This window comes from Geotrypetes seraphini, chromosome 13 (assembly GCF_902459505.1).
Source record: "Geotrypetes seraphini chromosome 13, aGeoSer1.1, whole genome shotgun sequence".
NCBI lineage: Eukaryota > Metazoa > Chordata > Amphibia > Gymnophiona > Dermophiidae > Geotrypetes > Geotrypetes seraphini.
Genome location: NC_047096.1, coordinates 4,327,884 through 4,345,474, shown reverse-complemented (window position 1 = coordinate 4,345,474; position 17,591 = coordinate 4,327,884). Strand labels below are relative to the sequence as shown.

Below are 17,591 nucleotides of genomic sequence, written 5' to 3'. Positions count from 1 at the left end.
TTAACCACTGCGCCACAGTAAGCCCTTTTAACGTGCAGTTTTGTAAAAGGACCCCATAATCAGGATGTCATGCAAAGAAATAATTTTCCCAATACACCTTCAAGCTGGAATTTTCCTGGCTAAAAGGTTAACCAAAAGTTAACTGGTTAAAATAAGGAAAGTCAGAGACAATGGGAAAGTGGACAAAGACCACATGGCCTATCTGATCTGCCCAACCATGCCATCTACTTTCCCTTTCTCTCCCTTAGAAATCCAAACTTGCATGAATTCAGTTACAATCTTTGTCTTTACCACCTCCACTGGAAAGCCATTTCACACATTCACCACCCTTTCCATAAAGAAGTTTTCCTCAAAATACTCCCGAGTCTGACCCCTTTCCCCTTCATCCTATGCCCCGTCAATCCAGTGCTTCCATTCAACGGAAAGAGACTCAACTCCTGTACATTTATGCCACAGAGGTATTTAAATGTGTCTATCATATCTCTCCTTTCTTCCAAAGTACACAAACTTAAAACTGTTAAAAAAAAAAGTTATTTCACTTGGCTTTCCGATTAGTTTCTACTGTATCTGTAGTTTGTGAAACAGGGTCAAGAATCATCCTAGATAGTTCACTGACATTTGAAAACCACATCACCAACACAATCCGAAAGTCATATGCCACCATACAGAAGTTGAGAAGGATAAGACTATTTCTTCTGCCAACACTACAGGATACTTGTCCAATCAATAATTCTATTCGTACTAGACTACTGCAATGCACTCCTCTCAGGCCTACCCAAAAAGACAATTGAAAAAACTCTAATTAATACAGAACACAGCAGCAAAGCTCATATTCTATAAGTGAAGATTTGATCACATCATTCCACTGTTGAAGGAACTACATTGGCTTCCAGTCGACAAGCAAACAGATTTCAAGATATGCTGCTTAGCATTTAAGACCCTTCTTGGTAATGGTGTAGTAAGGGAGGGGTGGACCATCCTGGGTGCCATCTTGGTGGGGGCGCCGGCACCCGTGGCGAACTGTCCCCCCCTCTCCCCCGCTTACTATGCCACTGTGTATACTGCATTTTGATTTTTGCTGTAACCCGCTTTGAACTCCACTCAGGAGAATTTGGCAGAATTTAAGACTGCAAATAACGTAACATTATAAGTGGCATCAAATAAATGTGTATGTTGCAAGATTAGCCTTCACACATGTAGCTGCTGGTGCTGACATGTGTAAAGCTCCCCCCATCCCCACCCGTGATTCTACTTTTAATTTTTAATGTGTTTCTGTGTGAAATATCTGCTGTTGCCAGATGCAATGAAAAATATGTGTGTATTTTCCGGTATCTTTATAAATATTTTACAAAAGGTTCTGCATTCAGCAGAACCTTTTGTAAAATATTCAGGGAACCGTGAATGTCCCAACTTGAATATCACAAATCCTAGTTAGATCTCATATGAACTGTCACCAAAGTGACTGGCTAGACAAACAGCACCATTTTTAACAACCTTTTATAAAATCTATGAGTGGAAACTGGCCCTGGTCCAACAATGCATGTTGCCATCACGAGTGTGAAGATCCAAGGACATACACAAAAATAGCCACAACAATGAACTTAATTTTTAAAAGCAGTCTTTGGCTTTTTCTTTAATTTCTTGTATTTTACAAATATGATTACAGACAGGTATGATGTGCCTATCCTGAAATGCTTACTTACAACACTTTTTTTCTGTGATGCGTGAATTCAGTACTCTCTTGTCATTGTTGTTACATTGGTCCTGCTTCTCTTCCAGACTTGGATCTTGTTCGCCAGACATCACTGCAGCTCCAAATATCCACAGTATGTTCAGTTATTTCTTTTTCTGTTGAATAATAGATACTAAAATAAAAACATAATTTCATAATGAAAATCAGATGTATTTTATTGTATATGCATTTGACCTATAAAACCAATATCTCAACATAAATGCCTTGTACAGGACAACTGCAGAAAATAAAAAAACTAAACAGAGGGTATAATAAATTAAAGATTAATGATTGCAACAAATTAACTCCTCCCCTTTTTACAAAATTACACTATCATTTTTAGCGTTGGTCGTGGGGGGTAACAGCTCCGACACTCATAGAATAATAATAATAATTTTATTTCTTATATACTACCAAAGCCATAGTAGTTCGAGGCGGTTTACAATGAAGAAGGTCTGGACAATCAGCGAAATTGGTACAATGGTACAAACAGAGAAAATAGGTGGCAGAGAAAAATGGTACAAACAGAGAAAAATAGAACAATCAGCGAACGGTGGTACAATCGGCGAAGTATGGTACAATCAGCGATGATAGGTACAATCAGGGTAATAAATGGTACAGGGAAGAAGGTCAAGACAATCTGCATGAAGGACATGGTGAGAAAGAAGGGGCCGGTGTATGGTATAGGGGTTTAGGGTGTGAATCGGGTGAAAAGATTAGTTTTTAGTAGTTTCCTGAAGTTTAAGTAGGATGAAGTGCGTGAGATGATGTGGGCTAGCCAGTCATTGAGCTGACCTGCTTGGAAGGCAAGAATTCTATTTAGATATCTTTTGTAATGGCAGGCCTTTAGGGTAGGATAGCTAAACAGGTGGGTTCTACGTGTGAGTTTGGATGGGATATCCTATGAGCGTTGGAGCTGTTACTGCCATGGCCGGCGCTAAAAACCACACTACAGTTTTGTAAAAAGGGGTGGGGGTAATTTTTTAATGGAATTCTTTTCTGCATTGTTGGTTATTTTAAAACTATAAACTGGTCTGGTCTGCTAAAGGCAAGTGATACATCAAGTTTTTATATAAACATAATGAGAACATCTGGAACCATTAATGTTGCAGTTTTTCCTCTAAATTTCCACCATGCTTCACATCTGTATAAAAGTCTGTCAGTCTTTTGATCTTATTCTACCCTTTCTGCTTTGACGGTGCTGCCCTCATTCGCTCCCTCCAATCCCAGATAGGCACGCAAAATATCTTTGCCATTAAAAAAAAAGATTTTAAAAAGCCGTTGGAAGCCCTGACAGCAGGCTGCTTCTCCTGTCACTACTGTGAGGGTTCTGCACCGACTCAATCACTCACTGAGTGGGTGAGTTTGCATGCAAATGATTTGCCCATCTCTATCTTTAGTAAATGTGAATGTCCTGCTTCAGTTCCTATCTTTACCACGCTCTATCTGTTCCCTCTTTCAGCGTCTCACCTTACTTTGTCTCATTTTGTCCTCCTCTCCCTCTTTCTGTCATTGTCTGACTTTGCTCCTCCCTCTTTCTGTCATTGGGGCCTCCCTTTGCCTCACCTCATCCAATGTCACCTTTCCTTCCCTCCCCCTCCTTTGCCTCTTTTTCTCTTTCTCCCTCCTGCCCCTCCTCCACTGTTACTTTTCCTTCTCTCCCTGTCCTTTGCCTCTTTTTCTACTTCTCCCTCCTCCCTCTCCTCCACTGTCACCTTTCCTTCCCTCCCCCTCCTTTGCCTCTTTTTCCTCCTCCTCCTCCACTGTCACCTTTCCTTCCCTCCCCCTCCTTTGCCTCTTTTTCTCCTTCTCCCTCCTCCCTCTCCTCCACTGTCACCTTTCCTTCCCTCCCCCTCCTTTGCCTCTTTTTCTCCTTCTCCCTCCTCCCTCTCCTCCACTGTCACCTTTCTTCCCCCTGTCATTGGCCTCTTTTCATCTTGTCTCACCTTGCAGCCGGGAGGCCACTGACAGCTGTCTTACGCCGGCTCCAGCCCGCAAACCGGAAGTGACGCGACGGGCCTCGCGCCTCGCGGTTGGACGGCGGCTCTCCAATCAGCGGGCGGGGGGGCGTGACGCGCAGGCGCCTCGTCACGCGGCGCGGCCGACGCTCTCGCGGGATTTGCGGCGGGCCGCCATTGTTGTGCGGCGGCGGCGGCTTTATGAGGCGGCCGGCTCCGGGCCTGTCGCGGCCGCGTGAGGGACGCCGGGAGGCCGAGGATGCTGCGCCTGCGCTGTAAGAGCGCGCGCGGCACCGAGCTGCTGCAGGGCCTGAGCGAGGCGTCGAGCGTGCGGGAGCTGCAGGAGCGCGTCGCCGCCCTCACCGGCATCCCCGGCGACCGGCAGCGGATCCTGCGCGGTTTCCCGCCTCAGAGCCTCGAGCTGGCCGACCGCGACCGGAGGCTGCGCGACTGCGCCATCCGCTCCGGTAAGAGCGACTGAGGGTAACGGACGTGAGGCCGGGAGTACCCAGCGCTGTACACAGGCCGTGAGCTCGCAATAGGCTGGGGTGCTGAGGGGGGGCTGGACTGCCATGGGTGCCCTCTTGCTGGGGCACTGGCACCCCTCCCCCGGCCCTGTAGTACCTCTTTAAAATATTTACTCTGCAAGCAACTACTCTAGCCTGGTTCCCTAGGAAATCACTTCCAGGTTGCGGGGCCAGGAAGTGATGTCGGAGGAAAAGCCAGCGGAAGAAGCTGCTTGCATGGTTAAAGATTTTAAAAGGGACTGGGGTGGAAAGGGAGGGCACAGAAAGCGCGGGGGAGGGTTAGTGCAGAAGGAGGTGGAATGGGGGTGCAGGGGTGCCACTGAGTGGGAGAGAGGGTAAGTGATGGAAGCAGTCGGTGTATTGTGCTCAAGGGAAGAGGCGTGACGTATGGCCTCAAGTAGCCTATTCCAGGCATACTAGGTAGTGGTGCTGCCCAATTCGTGATTCGAATCGATTTGTTTGCACAAAAAATTGAACTCGCCGATTCAAGGTCGGCCCCCTCGAGACCCGCTCGCATTTGGGCTTTCCCTTTGCCATGGCCACCAGAGACCTTCATCTACTGTAACTTCTACGAAAGTTACATCAGAAGAAAGGACGTTGGCATGCGAGTGTGCGATCCACAGCAGCAGCAACTTGCAAGCATATCCCCATATCTAACTTTCAGCATAAGTAAAGGATCTTTCTGCTGCAGTTCTCTCTTCTTTTCCTGAGGCCATGGAATGGGGGGGGGGAAAGAAGGGGGAAGCTCAGGACCTTTCTTTAAGGAAGCTGAGAATCAGGGAGGGGGAATATGGGGCCTATTCTTTGGAGATGCTCTCGGCCTGGGGAAGCTGAGCATCATCTTTGTAGCCTGGGGAGGGGGAATATGGGGTCCTTTGGGGATGCTCTGTGGAAGCTGAGAATCAGGGAGGGGGCTGGGGAGGGGTAATATGGGGCCCATTTATTTGGTGATGCTCTGGGCCTGGGGAAGCTGAGAATCGGGGGGCTGGGGAGGGGGAATATGGGGTCCTTTCTTTGGGGATGCTCTGGGGAAACTGAGAATTGGGGAGGGGGGCTGGGGAGAGGTAATATGGTAGTGCTGCCTGATTTCCTTGATATTGCCTTGTTTAAATAAAATGTTTAAACTTAAAAAGCTGTGTAATTGAAAATGAATTGAATCGAAAAATCGATTCAACAGGGTAAATCAAATTGAAATATTTTTCTCTGAATCAGGCAGCACTACTAGGCAGTGAGATCAAAGGAATGAAGTCTGGAATTGGCAGTGGAGGAGAAGGGTTCAGGTAAAAGTAACATCTGAGGAACAGAGTTCTCTGGGACACATATAAGGAGAGAAGAGAGGAGCTATATCGAGGAGCTGCAAAATGAGCACACTTGTAGGTTAGTAATAGGAGTTTGAACTGTAAGCAAAGGTGGCTAGGGAGCAAGTGAAGTGATTGTAAGAGAGGGGTAACATGCATGTAGTAAGGTTGGCAGAAGATGAGTCAAGCAGCAGAGTTGTGCACAGATTGCCCGAGGGAAAGACGGCTTGGCAGGCAACTTGTTAGTAGTGTAAGTGTGAGGTTATGAAGGTATGGTTTTTAGGCTTAACATTTATTTTCAGTTATAATCCACTTTTATACAAGTTGGCTTAAAAAAAAAAACCCCTACATAATCATAAAGTACTTGTAAATCGCTTTGAATGTGTAGCCACAAAAAGGCAGTATACAAGACCCATCCCCTTTCCCTAAAAACTAGTAAATTTCATAACAAGCACTCAACATATAAATTCCAAATTCCCCCAATTCAGCTAGTCTCATACTTATCTGCAAAAATAACAGCAGCAGTTTGAGCCCCTTAAATCAAAAAACATGTCTGCCAAAAGTTTTCAGACTCCTTTGTGGGTCTTGCACGCTGAGGCTTTTTTTTTTTTTTTTTTTAACAAGCTGCTGGAAAATGACTGATTTTCCAAATTAATGACCACAGCTAATGTTTTTAGGATGGGGCCATTACCATTAATAAAGGTGTGAGCCCCTTATTACCACCTATTTTGTAGATGGTAAGGGCACATGATCTAATCCCACACTATCAGTTTGTGTGCAGCTTTTGTGCCTCCTTTCCACCCCCAGATATAACCTTTCCAAGAAAAAATAAAAAAAAACCATTCAGCATATGGTTTGCTTGTGCACATTCAGAACTTACCACAGAATACCTCGCCATGTCCTCTGGTAAGCACTTTAAGCTTCAGTAGGACAGCAAATTCCATGTACGTTTACAAATGCAGGCAAATGATGGTAGAGAAAAACCATAAGGCATTTCCAGTTTGCCCAGCCACACCACCTGCCCAGTTCCATGATTCCTTCCTCTGCTTTGGAGATTTTGTCTCATGCTGCTTGAATTTTGGTTTATGATCCCTTCTCCAGCACCTCAGCTGGGAAGCGATTCGACAGGTCCACCACCCTTCCCATCAAGAAATATTTCCTTGGATCATATTAGTCTCCCTGATATTTTTTTTGTTCATATTTTTACCTCTTATTGTATTGCCTCCTTTCCATGGAAAAGCTACATTCCCCAAGGCATACTAATGTGCTTTAAAATGTACAAAACACATTATTTAATGCAAACCATATTATTGTCCTTGGAAGGGGGGGGGGAGTTATTTACTAACTAAGCACAGAACTCACATAAACGTATTCAATATATAGAAATGCATGTTAGTAAACCAAGCCATTAATGATGAAGGCTCTAAAAACAAACCCAGATAATCAAGCTCAGTATCTAGCCTCTTATAATGTCCAACCTGGATGACAAATAGCTGTTGGATCAAAAGTAGACCTGTTTCTTACAGCTTGAAAAGTGTTTCCCAAGTATATCTTGCTTCTGAGACAAAGCTTGACTTTGCTCTGTATGAAAAATCGCTTTCTACAATTTTGCCTGCAGGTTACATAGTAACATAGTAAATGGTGGCAGATAAAGACCAGTACTGCCTATCCAATCTGCTCAACAAGGTAGCCAAATTTGTGTCTGCTTCCTGTGGGCTACGAGTCTTCACAATTAAACACTAGCATCTTAAACAAGACAGTTGGTAACTTGCTGAGCTCATATACCCCCCCCCTTTACAAAACCGTAGCGCGGTTTTTAGCGCTGGCTGTGGCAATAACGGCTCCGATGCCATATGAGCATAGAGCTGTTACCGCCACGGCCGGTGCTAAAAACATGCTATGGTTTTGTAAAAAGAAGTGATAGGTAGTTATATAATACTGTCTTCCTCTCTTCCATTGCTAACTAGCATCATTTATTTGCTAACATCAGTTTTGATTCCCCCTCCCCCATATGCTATTTTTTTTTTTTTTTTTTTTTAAAGTTCAAAAATACTTTATTGTCTTAAGAAAAACACAATAACCATCAAACAGATCAGACTATATGGAACAGGAGATTGGCAACTGTTGGCTCAATAATAATTTTGTACATCACTGAATTTGTTCAGAAATCCTCTATGCTCAGCTATAATGGGCTCATTTTTATTGTTCTGACAAATAAAGTGCAAATAACACAGCAAAACTCAATTTCAAGGGTAAAGTTAACAGAATATTTAGTTTAGATTCACTTTCATGACACATTCAGGCCAGGGCACTCTAAAAGATCAGCAAATAACTATATCATATGTTAATGGGATTTTTTTTTTTTTATTAAAGTAGCTTGAATACATTGCTATGTCCCAGTCCAGTATGATGTTAAATTAGTATAGTAACACAGCATATGGGAAAATCGTCCTTTCTCACAACAACAGGGCCGACAATTTGGATTAACCAAACTATTAGCTGTCACTACATGTTAGAGCTTGCCGGTATGCAAATGAGAAGGATGATGCAGGATTGAAGATTTGCATAAGGGGCCCGATTCAATATATGGCACCTAAAAATTAAGCACAGAATAGTACGGTGCTAAGTGCAATTTATAGAATCATGCTTTGCGCTGCCTAAGTGGGCTTAGGCATTCTAATGTTTAAGCACATTGTATTTGCCAGGGTCTGGCTTTTTTTTTTTTGCCTAAATACTGACACCTAAGTCTAAAACAGGTGCCTATATGCAAAACACACCTATGATCTGCCCCTAACCACGTTTACTGATGGATGAGAGGAATGACTTTGGGATGAGTTTGCTTGTGTATTACCTAATTATTTTTTTCACATCTCTGCTGCAGTTAACCTCTTACCATATGCTTAATTTCTTGTATGTGCAATATTGTGGTTGTCTATTCCAGTTCTGAATTTTTTTTTCTGTTACTTTAACAGGTGATACCCTAATAGTTGAAGAAAACAGAAACAAGCCAAATGTTGACTTGCCTTCTACACCAAAGCAGAATGCTCATCTTAGCCCTGATAGAGAACCTTTGCCTGAACTTGTGAGGAAGGTGGTTCCTGCTGACAACTCTTGTCTTTTCACTAGTATATACTATGTGGTGGAAGGTGGGGTTTATGAGCCTGCCTGTGCACCAGAAATGCGTAATCTGATAGCCCAGATTGTGGCAAGTGATCCTGAGTCCTACTGCAAAGCAGTGCTGGGGAAGACAAACAAGGAATACTGTGACTGGATTCGCAGAGAGGACACGTGGGGAGGAGCCATTGAGATTTCCGTCTTGTCCAAGTTCTACCAGTGTGAAATCTGTGTGGTGGACACTCAGTCAGTCAGGATTGATCGTTTTGGAGAAGATGCTGGGTATACAAAGCGGGTTCTTCTGATCTATGATGGGATCCACTATGATCCCCTCCAGCGTAAATTTCCTGACAAGGATGTCCCGCCCCTGACTATTTTCTCCTCCACAGATGATATCGTTCTTGCAGAAGCCTTAGAGCTGGCAGATGAAGCGAGAAGAAAGAGGCAGTTCACTGATGTGAATCGTTTTACTTTGAGATGCATGGTGTGCCAGAAAGGGTTAACTGGCCAGACAGAAGCCAGAGAACATGCCAGGGATAGTGGACATACTAATTTTGGAGAAGTGTGACACTCATTGAGGGAAAATAAGCTTGCTACCTCATTGATCCAGAAGGCCATGGGTTTCAGATAAGCTACATTTTAACCCTGAAAGAAATCAAGTCAGTATGTTTTGAAGGAGAATTATTATACTTTGGATATGTGTCAGACTACATAATAGCTTCACAGTTTTAAAAGCATGCCTTTGAGTCCTTAATATTAAAAGCAAATTACATCTTTCAAGTCAAAGTTTGGAGAGTCAGGCTGAAAACATGGGGCATTCATCTACACATGGTCTACTTAGCTGACTTAACTTTTGCTGTTGTATCTCAACTGCTTATTAAAAGAAAATCATGGAATGAAACACTTAAAATGCTCTATCAGGTACAAATGTTAGCTTAATGGAGCATTTACTATTAATAGGACAGTCCCTTTAGTTTGCTATGAACCTGGAGGTACCTCAGCATGTTTTAACTGCTAATAAATGCACCATCCATTGGAGTAGCGTCAAAATAAAAACCCACCCAACTCCGTTCTCTTAAAGAACAGTCATGTTGGTAACAGTATGACAGAATACAAAAATTTGATAATGTGTTTGTAAACATAAAACATACGTAGGGGGAGGTTCTTTGTAGCACTAATTTGGTCAACAAAACATGATGCTCTACCTCAGAATTATTTCTTTTTAAAAATTTTATTAATTCATTGTTTATTCCATGTTTTTGTGTTTAGTAAACTAGCATGGACTGAATAGTGTGTAGGACATCTCTTCAGTTTCCTGCAAACGGTGCGTGTGGGTTTGTTTGCTTTTTAATTCACATGGCCTTTTCTTCTTTTCCTCTTTGTACTACTTTGCATAGGACTAGATTTAGTAAATACATTTCCATGAGATAAATAATGCATGACAGCAGATATCGGCACACTAAGTCTAATCCTCAGTCTGAACCAGAACAGTAGTTTGATACTATGAGAACCAGTGGCGTAGTGAGGGTGAGACACCCGGGGTGGTGGTGCCCCTACCCCACCCTCTTCGCCCCCATCCCTGCATGTTCCTCCCCCTCTCCCTGATAATTCCCTTTCCCCGTACTTACAAGCAGCAACCCCCAACCTTCTGTCACACCTGCATGGACTCTCTCTCTGATGTCACGTCCTAGACGCGGGCCCAGAAAGTGATGTCAGAAGAAGAGCCAATGCAGGTTGGGGGTTGCTGCTTGCGCCATGAATGTTATAGAGATACAGGAGAAGGGAAGTGGTGTACGAATGCAGCAGGGGGGGGGGGGATGGATGCTACGCCCCTACCATGACGGTGCCGGGGGTGGACCGGCCCCCCCTCACCCCCTTACTATGCCACTGATGAGAACATAAGAATAGCCCTACTGGGTAAGATCAAGGGTCCATCTAGCCCAGTATCCTGTTTCCAACAGTGGCCAATCCAGGTTCCAAGCATCTGGCAGAAATCCAATTAGTAGCAACATTCCATGCTACTGATGCCAAGGCAAGCAGTGGCTTCCCCTATGTTTATCTCATTGTTGCTCTCATTGGGGTTACGGAATCTTGCTCTTCTCTGAGATGTTGGAATGTTGCTACTCCTTGGGTTTTAACCAGGTACTAGTGACCTGGATTGGCCACCATGAGAACGGACTACTGGGCTTGATGGACCATTGGTCTGACCCAGTAAGGCTATTATGTTCTTATTCAGTAATCATGCAGAGCATGAGAAACTGTAGTGAATTGGGCTTGAAGTGGTTTTATTATTGGATTTTTTCCAACTTCTTTTAACCTGTTCTATATCCAACAAAATGGTACTGAGGTTTCCGCTTCTGTAGTCGCTCTTAATTAAGAAATAAACTGAGCTCTGGAAAAGGACATTTTGAGCTGTAACTTAGCAGTTTTGGGGGAAGGTATCTTACATTTGTCTTCTGCATATTTGAGTCACATTATTATGACCACTGCCTACTTCTGATGTCAGGGTCACACATCCAATGAATGAACGCAGACTTTGTGGGCATACAAGGTAAGATGTCAGCATGTTGCCAATATAGCAACCATGGCTGTCGTGGGGGAAAAACGTGATTTATCAGACATTGAAAAAGGCATGATTACTGTCTACTGGGCCAAGGGTTGCAGCATCACGGAAATGGCGGAGTTTGTGAACTGTTCACAGGCTGCTGTGGTTGAAGTATACTGGGAGTGGATGAATGGAACCTTTTCAATGACCCAACGTGGTAACTAGGGGGCAGCACGAGCCATCGATGTGAGAGGTGAACATTGGCTGCGCAAGTTGGTACAGGCCAATCGACATGCTACTGTGGAGCAGCTTACCATCCAAACAAACCAGGGGGGTTTCCAGATGTGTGTTCATAATGACTGTGAAGCGAAACCCTGCTGCGAATGGGGCTCTGAAGCAGATGACTGGTGACCTCACCCATGCTCATGAAGGTTCATTGCAAAAAAACAGCTGCAATTTACACAGGAGTACCGACATTGGACTTATACTGACTGGGTGGGTTGTCTTCTCCGAAGAGTCACGTTTTGAGCTCCATTGAACGGATGGACGTTGGCGTGTTAGGCGTGAAACTGCCAAGAACAAACACCCAGTAGCCATTGGACTACACAAGCTAGTGGCTGCAGCATTATGGTCTGGAGAATGTTTTTTCTTGGTATGGTCTGGGTCACTTGATACTTCTGGAAGGCACTCTCAACCGTTATGGGTATCTCTCCATCCTTGCTGATCAAGTACACCCTTACATTTTGACGGTCTTCCCTATGGCTGATGAGATCTTCCAACAGGACAGTACGACGTGCCATACTGCCAGAATTGTTTGTGAGTAGTTCACAGAGCACGACCAAGACTTCCAGCTACCTTCCTGGCCTCCGAATTCCTCAGACCTTAATCCAATTGAGCACATTTGGGATCACCTCGATCAACATGTTTGACTGGATCCACCACCGTGCACCTGCCAGCAACTGTTGGACGCAATGCAGTCTGCATGGTTCCAGAAACCTCTAGCAAACATCCAGCATCTTATTGAGTCACTCCCAAGGCATCAGGCTGCCATCCGTCCTGCCAGAGGATATTAGCAGGTGGGTGGTCATAATGTGACTTGACCATGTATATTCATTTTTTTATTCTGTTCTGACATTTCCTCCTAAGGCAGTGCCTGCTGACCCCCCCTCACTGTTTGCTTAAATAAGCTAATGAGTTCCTGAAGGTCCTATTTAAGTTTTCTAACCACAGCTAATTTTCAGTCTCGCTTCAGAAGGTGGAGATGTCTTAGAGGTAGTCATCTGAGGCTCATACTTGCCAGCCAAGAAGAGCTAATTTCTCTGAAAGATGTTTTAACATAGGATTTTTAGCACTGCTTTGAGAGTCTTTTTAAGTATTGTTGGTGTGTGGGTTCTGGCTAAGTGATAGAACAGTAAAGTTCTTGACAAAGGTACACCAGATTGAACAACTGTGTTTTTTATTCAGCATGATTGAAAATAGTGTGAACTAATTACCTTGAAGAGGTGGCCTTTTTTAATGCAGAGGAGGGCTATTATGATTTTTTCCTTATTGCAGGAGGTAGGGAGTTGGTCAACATAACTGGCTTTTTCAACGGGAAACCCAGACTATAGTCAATGTAGCTAAACGCATTATTCAGCCAGGGTAAAAATTTCACTGGACAATAAGCTGCCTTCACTGGGGAGGGGGTGGGGGGAGAGAATTTGTCGCAACTCCCCCTCTCTAATACTTGCATCTGTACTGTTGCTGTCATTGTGATGGATTTGACGCACACTTTTCAGCCCAGCAGAATGATCATAATATGATTCAAAGACAGCAGGGAGGTTCTGAAAATCTGATTTCCAGTTTAATGTATTGCTGTTACATTTGTAGCAATGTGCACAGAAGTTGTACTTCTTTGAAAACAATGATAAACATAATAGTCTTACAGGTCATCCCAGCTGAAAGTCTGCAAAGCAGGACTGTGCAATCTGGATGTTTAGGTCTCAACTTTTAAATGGAGCCCTTCAAATACGAAGCTTGAAGTGAGCACGACGGTTGAATTTTGCATTTAAAGTGGACTCTTGCATATTGCATAGTGAATTAGTCTGTGAGGTGCCATAAGCCTCTCACTTTTCAGTTTTGCTTGCTGTCTGACAGGTTGAATATTGCTGATCTTATTTAACTGGCCATGCTCGTCACACTCGGTATGATGCTGCATGACTTGAAACTTACTGAATGTACTGTTGTATTAGAGTGAAAAGTTCTACTTACTGGGTGACAAAGCTGTTTGTGTGGGGGTTTTTTTTTAATAAAAAATAAAATGAGTGAAAGAAAATTCTGATGTCTTGAAGCTTTTTTCTTTTCATTTTATTTAGTGCATCAGTTGAACCAAGCGTGACATTTGCAAAACAGGAATGTGTAGGAAGAGATGTTGAATTCCTCATCTAGAAGAAGGGATTCAGAATAGGGCCATGAAGGTAGTGCTTTCTACCCTTGCATGAGTCCACTTCAGTCAGAACTGGTCTGACTGGCGTTACGAGTTTTCAGTTGCTCTTTGCATTTTATCTCTCTGCCTTGTATGTTGCCCAGCTACCTATGTGACAGGCCTATAATACAGTACTCCCCCGATATTCATGGGGGTTCCGTTCCAGGAACCCCCTGTGAATGCTGGAAAAACCGTTTATACGGTTTTTAGTGGGGGAAATAGGAGAGGGCAGCTGGAGCACCGACGAGTGAAGGAAATCACTCACGGTATGCTCCGACCGCCTCTTTCTGTATTAAAGTTGGGTCTCACCAATCAGAAGCTGCTTTGACACGCAGCTCCTGATTGGTGAGGCCTGACTTCAGTACAGGAAGAGGCGGTCGGAGCATACTACAAGTGATTTCCTTCACTCGCTGGTGCTCTGGCTGCCCTCTCCTGCCTGGTCATTCGTGGTCGGAAAATATTGGGAATGACCTGGACCGCAAATCGCGGACCACGAATTCGCGGGGGAGCACTGTATTGCTAAAAGTACAGAAAGAAAAATTACAAAAAAAAGACTCAAAACTAAAAAGAAAATATAGAATAGAAAGAACAGATTCATGGCTCCACAGCAAGTGGTTAAGGGAGGCGTGAGGAAATTAGGTTTGGGATCCATAGGTGAGTTCTAAATGCCAGGTTGTGATCACTTTTGATACAGTGGCTCAAGCCTGATTGCTAGGGTAAGGAATCAAGGGGAGGAGAGGAAACATAGCGAGATGAATGCAGTGTGCATGAGAGTGTAGGGAGTCAAGAGATCTCATTATAAAAAGCGGCTGGCTAAATGTTGGGCCTGTCTGTTGATGTAAGACTAGAGATTTGCCTAAGAAGGAAGAGGGCAATTTAGAAAAAGAATGGAAAATTTGAAATTAGCATTCTTTCTAGTTTCCAACTTAAGTAAGAATGAACCTGCTTCTGGAGCGGCGTTCTAGAATCATTATGGACAGCGGTGGCATGTTCCTTTTTAATTTGTTATTATACAGTAATTGTACAAGAATACTGTTGCATGTTATCCACAATAGAAGTTACAATATTGAGATTCTGCCTGCAATATAGCGACTTCCTGTTCTGGGGGGTGGTCATAATAATGTGACTCGACCTTGTATATACAGGCAGTCCCCAGGTTAAGAATGAGTTAAGTTTTTAAAGCTGTTCTTAAGTCATAAGAACATAAGAAATGCCATTCACCGGATCAGACCCTAGGTCCATCCTGTCTGGTGACCCGCATATGCGGAGGCCAGTCCCGATGTTCCCTGCCAAAGACCCTGTTTACCCATACCCCTCAATATGTTTTGCAAGAAGGTGTGCATCCAACTTGCCCTTGAATCCTGGAATGGTGGTCTCCGACACAACCTCCTCCGGGAGAGCATTCCAAGCGTCCACCACTCGCTGAGAGAAACAGAACTTTGATATTTGTCCTGGGCCTGGTGCCCCTCAGTTTCAGTCCATGACCCCTTGTCCAAGTCACATTTGACAATGTGAATAACGATGTTTTTTGCTCTTTTGTCGAATCCTTTTAGTATTTTGAAAGTCTCTATCACTTCCCCTCGCAGCCTTCTCTTCTCAAGGGTGAATAATCCCAGTTTTCCAAGGCGTTCATTGTAGCTCAAATTCTCGAAGCCTTTTACTAGCTTTGTGGCTCGCCTCTGCACCCTCTCCAACAGGGTTATATCCTTCTTCAGGTAGGGAGACCAATGTTGGATACAGTATTCCAAATGTGGTCTGACCATAGTTCTGTAAAGCGTCATTATGATGTCCGCTGATATGCTCGTGATTCCCTTCTTTATCATGTCAGATTTGTATGTAACTCAGAACTTGTAGATTTTAAGATTCTTGCTGCTTACTTCTGCTCCCAGCTGAAAAAAGGGCCAACTGTCCCTCTAAGGTACAGCATACACAACCACACACTGTTATTAATGTGGCCAAGCGTCATTCCTGAATCTGCTGCAGAAGTAGAGGAGTCTATGGCACTGTAAATATAGCTCAGTGAAATCAAATGAAGCTGCAAGCATGTTCTTAAGTATAAGTTGTACTTAAGTCAGGTGTCTGTAACTCGAGGACTTCCTGTTTACTGTATGTATAATAGTTTTAGAGGAAACCATTATGTGGGTGAAACTGCATTGGTTTTTCTCTAGGTCAGTGGTTGTCATTAATTTTTAAGTTGAGGCAGCTTTGGATTCAAATGAGCTGAAGGAGAGCCGCCAAATATCTTCCCATGTGGGGTTGTGTCAATGACATCCATCCCCACCAGCCTGTCTTCAAACTTTTTATTGAGGGTATTCTGAAAGAGGTTTCCAAATGTCTACTGAAAAATACTTTGTCCATCAAGTTTGCAGGTCTTTCCTTTCCCTCCCAATCTGTTTCTTCCTTTCTAGCCCAAGGATGAGTTAAGAGGCAGAGACGAGAGAAAAAAAGAAACCCAGAATGATGGGGGCCACTCCAGAGGTCTTCACGGGCTGCCATTAGCCCCTGGGCCTTGCACTGAAGAAAGTAGAACACTGCTTTGGAGATCTTGAAAGATTGCAAACTATTTCTCCTTTTGAACACCAGAGGGTGCTCTTCCTATATGGCATCTGAAGTTGCTCTGAGCTACACCTTGATTCATGCATTAACCTTCATTGCCCAGCTGTGTATTTCAGTCTTTTAATGTTAAAAAAAACCCCCAAAACATGATAGTTTTTTCTTGCAGAAGCACTTTTAGTTCAGAATCTCCTTCCTATAGTTCTGGTAGCTTCTTTTCTTGATTTTAGTGTAACCCAGAATCTCTTATTGATGGTGATAACTTTGAATTACTCTTAATGTATATTTTTAAACCCTCTTATTAAGGTAGCATCTAGCATCTCCCACCCTTCCTCTCCAGAAGCATTAGCTCTGGCTCTTGGGTAACATGCTTGTAGTCTGAATGGAAAACAGTAGGCATTTGATAGGTCCCTCTCTGGGAGGGAGCCTGGTTGCTTCTTTATTGGGTGTGTAAGAAAAATATTTTCACAGTGTGTCATGCTGTGTTGGATAAGTGTTAAAACAAGCACATGGTACAGACCAGGTGAGTGAACCTGCTTGCCTCTCCTTAAGTCACCGGTGCTGGGCAAGGAGGCAATTTTTCTACTTGAAAACCGCACAGCTGTGCCAGTTGCTCACAGTATGGACCAGTGGAGCTCTGTTGCAATGTTTCTGAGAAGGCTGTTCGTTTGAAAACAGTGTGTTTCCCCTCTCCTCTGGTGTTTTTTGTGTTTGATTGTTTTTCATATGCTACTCCATGCAAAGAGTCTGACCTAACTCTCCTGTGCATGCCCAATTCTCCCAGTTATGCCTTCATGTAAGAAAATACAGTAAGATGAGAGGTAGCTAAGGAATTGTTTGGTTTTTCAGTCTTTCCCTCCCCCTTGACTTGGCAATTACTTCTGCTTTGGAGTTAATAATGAACTAATAGCATTTTTTCATAGAAACAGAGAAAACCAAAGTACCATCTTATTTTTCTCTACAACAGAACATTGCTTTCCCAGTTGTCAGACTAATAGTCACCTGGAAGTAGCTGGACTTCCAGTGTCCTAGAGAGAAGACACTTTAAGATGCTGAAGAAAGGGGTTTCTTACAGTATATTTTATATATATTTTTCCTATGAAACAAAAGTTTTGGTCATCTAATCCAAAATCTGGGCCTTTACTGCAACCGGTGCATAGTATGTAGAGGTGTGCATGGATCTAGGCCAATGGGATATCCCCAGGGACAATAACAATATGATGGGGATAGAAAATTGCTGACTGGAGATGGGGTAGACACTGAGACCAAATTACATCCTGTTGCACACCTCTAATAGACTGCCACTGCTTCAGACTGAAGCCCACTTTTCCCACATGGACCAGTTATTCTTGTTGCTTAATGAAATGATGGCTCCAGGTGCATAGATTTTGCTAGTGTCA

At 43.6% G+C, this 17,591-nt stretch overlaps 2 protein-coding genes across 10 annotated transcripts in view; one reads left to right on the top strand and one right to left on the bottom strand.

The window, feature by feature from the left end:
- Positions 1 to 3,812, bottom strand: part of PFKFB2 (6-phosphofructo-2-kinase/fructose-2,6-biphosphatase 2) — a 40,080-nt gene extending 36,268 nt beyond the window's left edge. For 5 of the 9 annotated variants that reach the window (XR_004536759.1, XM_033917961.1, XM_033917965.1 and 2 more), the window contains exons 1-2: positions 3,679 to 3,812; positions 1,704 to 1,865 (exon numbers count right to left, since the gene is read on the bottom strand). Coding sequence is in view for 6 of the 9 variants with exons in the window: in XM_033917961.1 (XP_033773852.1) it covers positions 1,704 to 1,803 (100 nt within the window). In the remaining 3 variants the exon portion in view is untranslated. Of the gene's footprint in view, positions 1 to 1,699; positions 1,866 to 3,636; positions 3,657 to 3,678 lie in introns of those variants that run through there. The other 4 variants (XM_033917963.1, XM_033917962.1, XM_033917966.1 and 1 more) reach the window with 4 other exon arrangements.
- A 33-nt stretch (positions 3,813 to 3,845) lies between these two features.
- YOD1 (YOD1 deubiquitinase) lies at positions 3,846 to 9,917 on the top strand. The gene is made up of 2 exons (XM_033917972.1): positions 3,846 to 4,157; positions 8,488 to 9,917. Exons 1-2 carry the CDS (start codon positions 3,950 to 3,952, stop codon positions 9,195 to 9,197), a joined length of 918 nt encoding a protein of 305 aa, XP_033773863.1. The 5' UTR covers positions 3,846 to 3,949; the 3' UTR covers positions 9,198 to 9,917.
- The last annotated feature ends 7,674 nt before the right edge of the window (positions 9,918 to 17,591 follow it).